At 43.5% G+C, this 15100-nt stretch overlaps 1 protein-coding gene across 1 annotated transcript in view; it reads left to right on the top strand.

Moving 5' to 3' along the window:
* Positions 1 to 15100, top strand: part of MRPS5 (mitochondrial ribosomal protein S5) — a 97900-nt gene that overhangs the window by 39790 nt on the left and 43010 nt on the right. The window contains exon 3 of the mRNA XM_040429630.1: positions 14966 to 15091. Within this exon, the coding sequence (XP_040285564.1) occupies positions 14966 to 15091 (126 nt within the window). The remainder of the gene's footprint in view (positions 1 to 14965; positions 15092 to 15100) is intronic.

Consider the following 15100-nt stretch of genomic DNA (forward strand, 5'->3'; position numbering starts at 1 on the left):
CTGGGTCTTGTGATTATGGGCCTTTCCTGTAGGATTTATAATTTTTCAACTACAACCGTTTGAAGATGGCAACCACCAGTGAAGTGAGCAAGTTGAAGCAGTTTTGTTTTTAACCGCTCTTCTCTGCCCTTGCTGTAGAGTGAGTTGCCATAGGAACCCAGGTGTGTGAGCAGCCAGCAGAGTGACAAAAGCTAGAGTGTGAGCTGAAAAATCAGGACATGATTTCTAAACTGCCACCTCTCCCTCATTTTCAAGCCACCTACACAGATCGGCTGCTAATGTTTTTATAAATGTATGTTTTAATGTAACTTTGAAGCACTTTGGGCAACAACATTGCAATTAAATGCACCATTTAAATAAATAAAAGTTGAAATGCATTTCTCACTCTATCAAGCTTGCCATGTGCACTTTTTAAATTTGATCAATCAATTGGGTTGTGTAATGTTTACTATCTTTACTCACTCCAAACACTCCACACAGTTACTCTGCCCAGTCCAACCTTTCCACAGTTACTCCAGCCACTCCAACCACACAACAGTTACTCCATCCACTCCACCCAGTTACTCCGCCCACTCCAGTTGTAGACTACTGGTGGAGGCAAGAACACTTCACACAATTTCCCCAGAAATTGTAGCTTTTCTAGTTCTTTACTACTGTGTCCAGTTGAAGATGCCTGCTCCTTCCTCACTATTTTACAATAATGAAGTTTGATTTGACCTTGCTGATGAGTGTCTAAGGCTCGGTTCACATCTCTGTCATAGTTTCCATTATCGTTGGAAACCATGACGTAGTGCCAAGTCAGTCGCATGATGGACACCAGTGGAGTCCAACAAACCCAATTAAAGGGGTTTTCCGACATATTTTAGCTGATGACCTCTGGAAAGGTCATCATTATCTGATTGGTGGGCGGTCCGACATCCAGGACCACCACTGATCTGCTGTTTGAGAAGGCACCGACACTCACAGTAGCGCTGTGGCCTTCTCTCGGCTCACCAAGCACAGCACCATACATTGCATAGTGTCTGTGGTTGGTATCACAGCTCAACCCCATTCACTTCAGTGGGTTTGAGCTGCGCTTAGGCCATGCGACCAATGAACGTGATATCACTGGCCTAGGGAAAGCTGCGAGAAGGCCGCAACGCAAATGTGAGTGTTGGTGCCTTTTTGAACACTGATGGGCGGAGAACCCGGGTGTCAGACCCCCGCCCATCATATACTGATGACCTATCCAGATGACAGGTCATCAGTTAAAATATTTCGGAAAACCCCTTTAACTTATAACAGGGACTGTTCCGTCAGGCTCTTCAGGGTTTTGACAAGAAAAATTGCTTCCAACCAGATTGTCAGGAGTTCTATACTTTTAGCATTATACTTAGTAGGGCTTGCCAAAAGGGGACATATTCCCTTTAAGATATCCTTTCAGAGCCTGCCATTTTGGTTCTAGAAGAACTGTATGAGGGGGAAATCAATGTCTATGCATCGTGTTTTGTTGCTGTGTGTTCAGAGAGAAGCTTCTAATGCTTTTTCCTGAGTGTCCTGGAAGAGGGCCTCGCTGGGCCTTCAATGCTGCAGCTCTGGGGCTGAGCTTATAAAGTGAAATGCTGCACATTATTGGGGTTCAAGGACTGAGTGTAATGCAAATTGATTTCCACACCTAAAGAAGCATTAGACCAGACCTGTTCTTGCCTGTGCAATCGTATCAATATGGTATGCAAAAGGTAAGACTACTTTCACGCTAGCGTTTTGGCTTTCTGTTTGTGAGATCCGTTCAGGGCTCTCACACGCGGTCCAAAACAGATCCGTTTTGCCCTAATGCATTCTGAATGGAAAAGGATCCGCTCAGAATGCATCAGTTTGCCTCCGATCAGTCACCATTCCGCTCTGGCGGTGGACACCAGAACGCTGCCTGCAGGGTTTTGCTGTCCACCTGACGAAGCAGAGCCAAACGTAAGTCAATAGGGACGGATCCGTTTTCACTGACACAATCTGGCACAATAGAAAATGGGTCCGTTCCGCATTGACTTTCAATGGTGTTCAAGATGGATCCGTCATGGCAAGAGAAGACATAATACAACCGGATCCGTTCATGATGGATGCACGCGGTTGTATTATTGTAACAAAAGCGTTTTTGCAGATCCATGACGGATCCGCAAAAAACGCTAGTGTGAAAGTAGCCTTAGCAGCACTAGTATCCCTGTGCAGTACAGGAACCACTGTCACTACGTTGCCTAGCTCTTCTTCACGTGCACCAAGGCTAGTAAAAGAACTCTAGTCCCTTGCTTTTTCAACTGAACCAACAATTTCAGGATCTCATTCTTCATCCACCAAATGTGAACATCTAGGGCAATGGTTTCAGCCAGTCTTCAAATGACAAACTCTGTAAGACCAAATGAAGAGCTAGAAGCCTGATTTCGTATGGTGACCCTACTTTCCACATGCCCTATCGGGGTAGACGCATCTCATGAGTACAGTCATATTCCAGCTTCTGAGATGAGCAGCCACAAAGATGTTACTTCTGGAGATGTGCAGGTAAAGGTACTTGGATTTCATTCTTCTGCAGCACCGTAAGGAAGCTTCTCGTGATGACCAGTTCTTTTGACTTTGCAGGTCTCTATAAAAGTCAGTGCAGTGTGAAGTGATGAATGATGTTTAAATACTTTTTAATTTTATTTTTTTCTCTTCAGCTTAGAAACCTAAAAGATATAAGGCTAGAGTGAAGAGATAAGACCCAACCAGTAGGAAATAAATGAGCAATGATGGCATTTTAGGACCTTACAAATCTCGCCTAACCTTTTGAAAAGACCGTTTTTCCAGTGATCTCCCTGCCTTCCCTTTGACTGTCTGTGATGATACTGTATCTGGTGCAGCACAATTTCTTTTAGTTCATGCCTGACGGTTTTACTATTATAGTGCTGTGTAACACGGTATCCTTTTACTGCTCTGCTCTCGTTACGTCCTTTTCTTTTCTCATGCAAGCGGAGCGATAAAACCCATCTCTTTGTAGACCATCGCCCAAATCTGACTTGACACCGTACATTACTTATGGTTCTTTTTTTTTCTCGCTCATTTGCCGCCTGGATCAGACAGTAACAAATCGCATAGTAAAAGTTACTGAAAGGAGTATCAGAAAGCCATGGAGACTAGCTGCACATATGGCGTTCGTCTACATAGAAGATGAGGGGGGGGGGGGGGGTCCTTGTAAGAAATCACTGTTCTGCGTTAGTTTCATTTCCCTGGTGAAGCGTGCGCTGACCTTTTTTGTTTTTGTTTTTTTGTTCATATAAATGCAAAGCTGGTCACAATAATCTCTCTTCATTGCTGGTATTCGGCTTTTTATATGATTAGTACATCAACCTGTTTGATAGATTACTATACCTTTTAATGTCTGCTTATTGAGTGCACATTAACCTAGAATATGTGTGTCCGTGATGTGGTGGTGAATTGCTGCCCCCTAGTGGATACATCAAGCATTTTTGGTGTTTCATATTTTTCCTGCAGTTTTGTGTCTTCAGAACATCAGTGGCCCTGTGTTAGGATTATTTCAATGGCATTTTGGCATCCCCTATACAGTGCCGTAACATTGTGTTATACAGCCTGGTTTCTAAAGATAACCAAGATGATCAGAAATTTCCCTTGCAGCCTATGGTAGCACTGGGTGGTTCTGGTCTCCCTGCAGTCTTGGCTTGGTTGACGTCTCACAGGTATGGATACACCTTACAAGGCGGTTCCTGCTGCGTCTAGCGGCTTCATCATGCTCCCAATGCCACTGGAGCTGCCTTGATGTATCCAGGCCTCAGTTGGCGTCACTCAAGCTCGGACTGCGTGACTCCTAAGGAAAGCACAACGCCCACATGACTCTTCACAGGTAGCCAGCTCTTTATAGTTTGTTTTTCCTTTATGCTTCAAGGGACATTTCGGAGAGTGACCTTTTTTTAGAAACCTACCATCCTGTAGAATACTGTGGTGGCATTTTAGAAGCTGTACGTGTGACGACAAGTTCTATTCAAGGGTACTTTCACACTTGTGGCAGAGTGATCCGGCAATCTGCATGCAAACGGAAAGCATTTGTGGACGGATCCGGATGCGGATCTGGCTTACAAATGCATTGCAAGAACAGATCCGTCTTTCCATTTGTCATCCGGAGAAACGGATCCGTTATATATATATATATATATATATATATATAAAATAAAGAAATCGGACTGCACTCCAGTTGAATCTTCAGTGAAAAAAAGGATTTATTCACCCGTAGTGACGCCAATACTGCGTAGAGGAAAACCCTATTATATGAGATCAGTATGCCCTCAAAGGCTTACGGGACAGCCGTATACTCTTTTAGGCTTCTTGCACACAATCGTATTTTTTGTCCTCACCCCATCGAAATTTTTTGCGGTGGAGCTGTGGACCCATTAGTTTCTATTGCGCTGCAAAAGATGCAGACGGCACACGGAGTCTGTTCCGCGGCTCCACAAAAAGATAGAACATGTCCTATTCTTATCTGTCTCGCGGACAAGAATAGACACTTCTACAATAGCGCAGAATTGGAAAGTGTGGGACACGCACCCAGGATTCGTGTTTTGAGGGCCCCAAAACACGATCGTGTGACGTTACAGAGGTGAGATTTTGTTTTTCTTTCCTTTTTTAGCAAAAAAAAAAAAACTGCTCTAACCAAAGCCGTTAATGTCTGTCTCGCTATCGCACGTCTTATGTGTAAACACCATTAGACTTTTGGAGAAAAACCCTGCTGTTGCAATCTGTTACTTGAGGAGTTTAGCATCTGGAGATATTAGGCTAAATGACTTTTTCGAGCACAAGACATCGCCGTTATTTTTTTAGATTGCAACAATAAATTATTTCCCAGTTGTTTTGTTGTTTTTTTTTTTTCCCAGAATAAACCAAAGTTATCCAAACCTTGCACCTATGGTGTGAGGTTTAAAGCCTCTCATCCCGCCCCATTGCAGCCTGCGTACATAAGGACGCAGCATAAATATGTGTTAGCCAAAGAACCAGCTGATTTAACAGATGCATTGCCGGAGGAGGCATCGCAAACTGAACAAGCGGGCAGCTGCAAATGAGGGAAGCTGTGTGTAATCAGCGGCACATGAAGGTAGTGAAGACAAAATGACTGGATCAGGTCCCTCTTACATATTGAGAGCTCTATTACATAGGTAGGTTGGTGGCCCCGATTGCTGCCTGCGCTTGGATTTGCCACAGTTTCGGGTCAAGTGCAGCCGGGCAATATTGGGTAAACTACAAACCGTAGCACCCTAAGGACTCGTTCACACAGTGGAGTTTGTTTGCAGAATCTGCACCGAAACCACCTCTCATTGTTTTCAGTGGGAGTCCACACTGCTATCCGTACGGCGCGAATTCCAAACTGTGATAAGAAGGTACATGGATTGAGCTAAATCCGTGCCATGCAAAACCATAGCAGAAGCAAGGGTCATCATCAGATTTCTACCATTGATTCCATGTTAGATTTTTTTGGGTGGAAATATTCACCCTAAGGCCCCTTTCACACGGGCGAATTTTCCGCGCGGGTGCAATGGGGCTGTGCAGATGAGCGGTGATTTTCACGCATCACTTGTGCGTTGCGTAAAAATCGCAGCATGTTCTATATTCAGTGTTTTTCACGCAACGCAAGCCCTATAGAAATGAATGGGGCTGCGTGAAAATCGCAAGCAAGTGTGGATGTGGTGCGATTTTCACGCATGGTTGCTACGAGACCATGGGGATGAGCAACCCCGGACCCCATTAAAGTAAATTCACTGTATTATTTTCCCTTATAACATGGTTACAAGGGAAAATAATAGCATTCCTAATACAGAATGCATACTAAAATGTCGATTGAGGGGTTAAAAAAATAAACAATAAATTACTCCCCTCATCCACTTGATCGCGCAGCTGGCATCGTCTTCTTTCTTCTTCTTTCCTGCAAAAGGACCTTTTAAGACGTAATCACGTGGTGAGCACTGTGACGTCAGCGCAGGTCTTGCAGAATGATGATAGAAGGATCTTCTGTCTTCATTCAGCAGGACCTGCGCTGACGTGGTGAGCGCGATTACGTCATCAAAGGTCCTTTTGCAGGTCCTTAAAGGTCCAGTGGATGAGGGGAGTAATTTTTTTTTAAAAAAAATTTAACCCCTCATGCCACATTTTTATTTTTCTGTATTAAGAATGCTATTATTTTCCCTTATAACCATGTTATAAGGGAAAATAATAAAATCTACAGAACACCTAAGCCAAAGTCTGGGTACCACATTCAGTTTTTTATCACACACGTGCAAAACGCATTGCACCCGCGCGATAAAAACTGAACAATGCAATCGCAGTCAATACTGACTGAAAGTGTGTGCGCAAACGCGCGGGTTTCCCGCAATGCACACGCAGTGCATCCGGAGCAAATCTGGGAGGCCCGTGTGAAAGAGGCCTAAGGCTCCATTCACACGACCGTATGAATGAGTCCCCATCTGAACTGGTGCGGACCCATTCAGTTCCGTTTTGTGGCCCCGCAAAAAAAATAAAAAATAGAGCATGTCCTATCCTTTGCCTAAAGAATAGGCATTTTCTATGATAGCGGCCGCATGTGCGGTCCGCAAATTGCGGAACACTACGGTCTGTGAATGTAGCCTAAGGGACATTGACACATACCAGTAATCGCATTGCCGAAAGTTACACTATTACAGAAAATGCTTGTATCTTCATCTAGAATTGTTTTTGAAGTAACACTATACTTAGCAACTTAAAGGGGTAGCCTGACATGAAAAATAAAAAAGCACTTTTTGAAAATCCTGCTGTTCCTGTCTCCACCATTTCTGGTTCTAACTAGATCAGAAGTGATGCCATGGACCGCAAACTCTAGAACCATAGACTTTCAACCCATTTTGTCACAGGGCAAATGTATCAAACTGCTGCTTCAGAAAATTGGCATAGCACCGCGGTGGCCTATGGGTGGCATCCACAGCTGTATGGTTTAACCACTATGGATTGTACAGACAATGTCAGAGCAGATTAACAGGTTAACACTATAAGGTTTCTTTCACACCTCTGTAAATCAGAGACTGCTCACACATCCATTGACTTTAATGTGTGTGTTCACACACTAGTGGCTTTCCACAGAGCGTGGGTCCATGGTGACACTACGGAAGCATGTCTTATTTTTGTTCGTGATTTTGGATCCCTCACGCACATTATAGTCTGTGGCTCTGAGAAAACCATGAGCTCAGCACAAATGGGAATGGCTGAGCATCTGTGTCACAAAATATCCAGGGATTTATGCAAGGAGATCAATCCTTTAATGAAATCTAGGGGGTCTAAAGTTTAAGAAGTTGATCTGTCTTCTGGTCTAGGTCTAACAGCTCCTCCATCCTATATATCTCCAGCCATTCCCTCAGTAAAGTGGCTTGGGTGGATCTTCAGAGTCTTCAGACCCTTCTCTGAAAATGAAGAAGACCTAGGAACTTTAGAGAGGTGGGCCATCGGTTGGGACCAGAACAGATTGGTAGAGTACCTGGATAAATAAGTTGTTTATGGACTTTCAGAAAAGATACATTTTTCACAGCTCCACCAAACATGTCTTTGGGGGGTAGAATTGATATTGAACCATCTGGGCTCTATACAATACGGTAAGCACTTTGGAGTTTTCCTCCTGAACCTTACAAGAGAAAATGCCTTATTCCATTCCTCTTGGGAGAAAGTCTGTTGCAACTTCCCAAGCAGTGATTAATCCTACACAAAACTAGACCTAATAAAGGGGCACACCAGAGCGAATCGGACAAACCTACAGAAAACCATGGTGTGAATACCCAAAACAGAAACAGCAAGGAATAAAGATTTTATATCCTTTATTTAATATTACTAAAATACATGGAAAATTAAAATTTGAGGAATCCACAATAGGAAAAATAATCTAGTGAGGGGCCACCTCAGTGCAGACAAGTAAATGCGTAGTATATAATGCAGTTGCTGGGTAGGTATAAATTAGATTAAGGGGGTCGAAGTATAATGGCGTCCAAATGGACTGCATAGAAGATAAAATACATAAGGTACAATAGTACTATCCCATCAGTAAATGTAGCACAAAAGCGTCCACAATAAATAGATATGCTCCCAGCATGAAAGGCCACAAACCAGTAGCTGAATAGGAGAGGTATTTAAACATAGAAAGAGTCTGCATGAGGAGCCCTTACACCCAACGCGTTTCGCACGTAGCTGTTCCTTAGAAGGGAATGGCTTCGTTTAACCGCTTCACAACTGCCATACAGCTATATATGTGCTATCTGCACATACCCCGTGCAGCTAGCACGTGTATAAACGTCATGGCAGCTCTTTAAGCCAAGTGCTGCAAAACGCTTGGATTAAAGCTTCAGCCCCTGCACTGTCACGGACAGCATACAGTCCAGTAATGCCGGCAAGCGACCAATCTGTGCCCCCTGCATCGATCTGTGCGCGCCCCTCCCCGCCAACCTTTTTGCCGGCCATGCGCTCTCCCTGCTGGCATCTGTGCCCTCCTGCCCCCAGCCATGGCAAACTGGACACTTTGCAAAGGCGTCCAGTGTTGCCATCTATCAGGAAACCTGATAGTACCATACTTTGCATTGCAAAGTATAGTACAGCCATCAGCCCCACTGGATCTTCAAGAATAAAAAAAAGTGTAAAAATAAACAAAGAAAAATTAATAAAAATTAAAAAATAAAATAAATTGCCTTCTGTTTTAAAAGCAGAGAAATTGAAATTTAGAAAATTGTGAATTTTTGGTAAGTTTGTTATTTTTTCATAAATAAAGGTGAAATATATTGACTCAAATTTATGACGATCATGAAGTACACTGTGTCAGGAGAAAACAATCTCAGAATGGTTTGGATAAATAAAAGTGTTCCAAAGTTATTACGACATAAAGTGACACATGTAAGATTTGCAAAATTAGACGTGGTCACGGAGGTGAAAAATGGCTTGGCCTTGAAAGGGTTAACAAACTGACCACTATCACTCCATGCAGAGAGGGGGTTCTGGGTCCCCCCGTTCTCTGGATGATGGGGGTTCCAGCAGTTGGACCACTTGTGATCTGTTATATTTTCTAAAAACGAATAATAATGTAGTATACAATTTTCATTTTAACCATTCCGTCAGATCTTTGCAAAAGGCTGAATCTCACAGCCAGTGTCTTCTCTGATCGCAGGATTTGGTTTACATTTGTCTTAGACCTTACTCTTCACTAAAGGTCTGTACAGCTCCCCGCGAAGACCTATTCTCCCGTCATGGCACAAAACACTGAATAGATGTTTGCAGATGCTGTAAAGGTAGCTGTAGCTTGTAAGCATGTGTGTGAAAACCCCAGGCAGCATATTTCAAGGTAAGATATAAAAGAACGCAGACCATTAAAAGCTCAGTATCGTGGAGCTCCGAGGAAAGCAAAGTAAAGGAAATTGTTCTGTATTCTTTCAGTAAGTTAGTAACTGCTTTTAAAAGTTGACAAAAAAGACATAGAGCAGACAGACCAACAAATGTTATACGTGGTTTTCCGAGGACCTATCCTCAGGATAGCTCATCAATGTCAGATCGGCGGGAGTCCGAAATCTTGGACCAGGTGTTGGTGCAGCCAACCTATTCTTAGGGTACACCATCGATGCGTTTTTTGTATAACCAGTTTAGCATTGTGGCAGGGGATATGGTCTGACCTCTGAGACTTCTCTGATCAACCCATGTTTTATACCTGGCTGCCGGTGTAGAGCACACCTGGTTGGTCTCCACTGAAATGAATGGAAATTTTAGTAACCATTGAATGCAATGTTGTATCAGATGTGCAACACTTGAGAGTAGCTCCTCGTTTGATGGGGAGTCCTTCTGCCTCAATGTTTCATATTCAATGTATGATATGTGGTGTATGATCTCTTTGGGACGCTGTATATTATGTATTCGAAGTATGTCCTATAAAGGGGAACATGGTAGCTCATTCGGAAGTTTCTGCCTTAGGCCCCTTTCACACGAGCGAGTTTTCCGCGCCGGTGCAGTGCATGAACGTGAACGCATTGCACCCGCACTGAATCCTGACCCATTCATTTCAATGGGTCTGTGTACATGAGCGTTGTTTTTCACGCATTAGTTCTGCGTTGCGTAAAAATCGCAGCATGTTCTATATTCTGCGTTTTTCACGCAGCCCTAGCCCCATAGAAGTGAATGGGGCTGCGTGAAAAACGCATTGCATCCGCGCGGAAAAAAATGAACGCAATCGCAGACAAAACTGACTGAACTTGCTTGCAAAATAGTGCAAGTTTCACTGAACGCACCCTGAATGCATCCGGACCTAATTCGTCACGCTCGTGTGAAAGAGGCCTTAGGCCTCTTTCACACGGGCGTTGCGGGGAAATGTGCGGGTGCGTTACGGGAACACCCGTGATTTTTCCGCGCGAGTGCAAAACATTGTAATGCGTTTTGCACTCGTGTGAGAAAAATCGCGCATGTTTGGTATCCAAACCCGAACGTCTGGTTAGGTATTCTGTAGATTGTATTATTTCCCCATATGCATAGTAAAATAGCGCTGGAGGGGTTAAAAATAAAAAATAATAATTTAACTCACCTTAGTCCACTTGATCGCGATGCCGGCATCTCCTTCTGTCTCCTTTACTGAACAGGACCTGTGGTGAGCATTCATTACAGGTCAAGGACCTGTTGTGACGTCACTCCGGTCATCACATGATCCATCACCATGGTAAAAGATCATGTGATGGATCATGTGATGACCGGAGTGACATCATCAAAGGTCCTTGACCTGTAATGAATGCTCACCACAGGTCCTGTTCAGTAAAGGAGACAGAAGGAGATGTCGGGCATCGCGATCAAGTGGATGAGGTGAGTTAAACATTTTTTTTTATTTTTTTTTAACCCCTCCAGTGCTATTTTACTATGCATTCTGTATTCAGAATGCTTTTATTTTCCCTTATAACCATGTTATAAGGGAAAATAATAATGATCCGGTCTCCATCCAGATCGTCTCCTAGCAGCCGTGCGTGAAAATCACACCGCATCCGCACTTGCTTGCGGATGCTTGTGATTTTCACGCAACCCCATTTACTTCTATGGGGCCTGCGTTGCGTGAAAAACGCAGAATATAGAGCATGCTGTGATTTTCACGCAACGCACAAGTGATGCATAAAAAAATCACCGCTCATGTGAACAGCCCCATAGAAATGAATGGGTCGGTATTCAGTGCGGGTGCAATGCGTTCAACTCACGCATCGCATCCGCGCGGAATACTCAGGTTGTATTACACTAACAGCTTATGTGACCAATATCTGTCCAATCAGACCAACAGTCGGTGTGTGTATAACAAAAGATCTGTTTGTGTAAGCGGTCATCTGACTAATGATTGGTCAGAAGATCTATCAGACACTCTGTTGGTGTAATACAGCCTTTAGGTGCAAAAAGGGTTTCTCACTCCCCTGAATATAATGTATATCAGACGCGGAGGGGGGATGCAGCTGCAGCCCCCCCTTTGCCTGTGAGACTGCATGCAGTGAGGGAAGGACTAGCAGAAGGGAGGAGACACCAGACTGAGCAATATCATCACACAAGAGTCTGCTTCAGTAGGTGTAGAGAGAGTAAGCAAATATATACTGTATTTACAAAAGGCACAACATAGGAAATAAATGACCAAAAAGACCCCACAGGTTAGTCAAGCTGAAGTAGATCTACTATTGTAAATGCACCAGAATTTTGGCTCAAACATGGCGCAACGGCCATGTGTCACATTTATTAAGTGTAGCAGACACCTTTTTTTTTTTTTTAAACCTACTGACAAAAAGTGGGAAAGGGGTAAATTCAGGATGCTTGATTCTGGCACAAAGTAAGAATGGGACTGAGCTGTGCCTTGGCCATGTGACCAATGAATGTGACGTCATTGGCCTAGGAATAGTATCTTCAAACAGCTGATTAGCAGGGGTGCCAGGAGTCAGACCCCCAACGATTAGATACGGACTACCTATCCTGAGGTTAGGTCATCAGTATTAACCCCTTAATGGATAATGCTGTAAATGTATAATACAGCAGGCACCTGGCTGCAATGACTGGGATTGGTGAGGACTCTGAAATTGGTAATTTAATCGGGAAGTTAGGCAGAAGGAAGGGGCCTCTGCCTTCCGATCAGAGCCGTGCAGTGAAATCGTGGGGCACAGATCAGTTACCATGACGGGGCCTGCTGAAGATTCCGAGGCCTGTCATGCTAAACTGCCTGTAAAGCTGTGCAAGAGGCACAGCTTCACAGGCAGGCAATGAAAATCTTATAGACCATAATAGTTCTCTATTATAGTCCGTGGGAGAAGCCATCAGAAGACTGCAGGTTATAGCGAGCTATAAGTTACTGAATAAAAATTAATATATGTGTTTATGAAAAATGTAAAAAAAAGTTATAGCTATTGGAATGTGGGAGGAAAATCAAAAATGCAAAAACAAAAATCGGCTCAGTCTTTTTGGGGTTAAACACTCAGAAACCTCCTTTTAAGAGAGATTCATTCAATGGATTTTATCCACATATGGATATGCCAGCGTTAAGCGGTGCCTTCCTGTACTTTTCTATGTGGTTTTTATCCACATATGATGTTTGAACATTGTTCCGAGCTCCTCTTCAATCCTCGGCCACCAGGATATCAGGGCTGGACAAAGAAATTTTTGTTTTATTTAGCACAGTGAGCAAATTGCATTTTATTTGCAAGTATAATCCTTTGAAAATGTGGTATTGCAGGGCTCATTGTATTGTCACACAATTACTGTGTGCTCCCTTCATTCCCGAATAAGAGCGTACATACAGAAAATAATGGATTCTTTAGGTGTTTGGTCTGACACGGCGCCCGCATCTCTGGTATTGCTTCTTGTCACTCTCGATTTTTACAGTGCGTAACCAATTGTAATGTATTTCAGCAACCTAACCATTTGTTCTCTTTAACCTTGAGAATTTTTTTTTTCTTTACAAACCCTTGAAAATTTTGTGACATGATTTACTACAACAGTGAAATAATAATCTGATCTTTAGAGTACATATGACTTATGCTATGAATCCAAAATCTATATGTTACTGACCTATAAAATGAAATATTTTTTTTTAAATGTGCCACTGATTTTCTTCACTTTGATTGTCAAAGTATAGAAGTCTCATCGATCAATTTTTTTTTTTTTTTAATAAAAAAAAAAAAATATTAATAGATTTTAGGCTGCCATTCCCCTGCCGGGCGGCAGCTTGCTGCTTCAGAAACCTCTGTCTGAAAAAAGCAGAACCGACACCTGTTATGTACCATCGGCTTTCTGACTTAGTTTAGTAAAATGTTGTTGAAGCCTATAATACACTGCCGTTATGAAGCAACACTGATTGTGAATCAATTTCTCGAGCTGTTGTGCAAATTGAACAGACAACAGGTAGAAATGATTAGCAAGACAACCCCTATAAAGGAGTGGTTCTGCAGGTGGTGACCACAGACCATTTCTCTGTTCTCATCCTTTTTGGCTGTTGTTTTGGTCACTTTTGCATTTTGTCATTGCTCTCACCCATATGAGGCAGTGTCTACAACCCACAGAAGTTGCTCAGGTAGTGCAGCGCATCCAGGATGGCACATCAATGCAAGCTGTGGCAAGAAGGTTAGCTGTGTCTGTCGGCCCAGTGTCCAGAGCATGGAGCAGATACCAGGAGACATGCCAGTACACCAGAAGACATGGATGGGGCCGTAGGAGGACAACAACCCAGCAGCAGGACTGCTACCTCCTTCTTTGTGCAAGGAGGAGCACTGCCAGAGCCCTGCAAAATGACATCCAGCAGGTCACTAAAATCCATGTGTCAGCTCAAACTGTCAGAAACAGACTCCATGAGGGCCCGATGTCCACAAGTCGGTGTTGTGCTTACAGCCCCACACCGTGCAGGGCGATTGGCATTTGCCAAAGAACATCAAGATTGGAAGATTTGACATTAGCGCCCTGTGCTCTTCACGGATGAGAGCAGGTTGGCAATGAGCACATGTGACAGAAGAATGTTCTGCTGCCTGTAACATCCTCCAGCATGACCGGTTTGGCAGTGTGTCAGTAATGGTGTGGGGAGGCATTTCTTTGGAGGAACGCACAGCCCTCCATGTGCTATCCAGAGGTACCTGACTGCCATTAGGTAACGGGATGAGATCCATTGTGAGACCATATGCAGGGGCAGTGGGACCTGGGTTCCTTCTGATGCATGACAATGCTAGACCTCATGTGGATGAAGTGTGTCAGCAGTTACTGCATGATGAAGGCATTGATGCTATGGACTGGCCTGCCGGTTCCCCAGACCTTAATCCAATCGAGCACATCTGGGACATCATGTCTCGTTCCATCCACCAACGCCACGTTGCACCACAGACTGTCCAGATGTTGACTGATGCTTTGATCCAGGTCTGGGAGGCCATCCCTCAGGAGAACATCCGCCGCCTCATCAGCAGCATGCCCAGGCGTTGTAGGGAGGTCATACAGGCATGTGGAGGCCACACACACTACTGAGCCTCATTTCCTTGTCCTGAGGCATTTCCACTGAAGTTGGATGAGCCTGAAATTTAATTTTCCACTTTGATTTTGAGTATTATTCTGAAACCAGACCTCCATGGGATATTAATTTTGATTTACATTGATCATTTTTGTTTTATTGTTCTCAACGCATTCCACTATGTTTTGCAACTGAAATATTTCGATCATTGTGATTTAGGATGTGGAATTTTAGTGTTCCCTTTTATTTTTTTTGAGCCGTGTATAATAGTTTTGCACAGTTGCCATAACAGCTGGAGTGCACTGCAGGGATTGGTAACTTTGAAAGCCACAGAAATGCAGAAACTACACATCTGTATGATATGTACTAATCTAAGGTAGAAAAACAGATAGCATAATAATTACACTTATTTGTCTACTAGCTGTACTCCTGTTTTTCTGGATTCTAAGCATCTTCTTCTTTTTCTATTTACAGTGACAGCAACTGAACTATGGAAGGGAGTTCTGGCAGAAACTGGTGGTGCCGCTCGGAAGGGTAGAGGTAAAAGAACCAAGAAGAGGATAAAAAGAAATCTTAATGTTGGACAGAACATTGGAGATGGTACGTCCT

This window comes from Bufo bufo, chromosome 4 (assembly GCF_905171765.1).
Source record: "Bufo bufo chromosome 4, aBufBuf1.1, whole genome shotgun sequence".
NCBI classification, from domain to species: domain Eukaryota; kingdom Metazoa; phylum Chordata; class Amphibia; order Anura; family Bufonidae; genus Bufo; species Bufo bufo.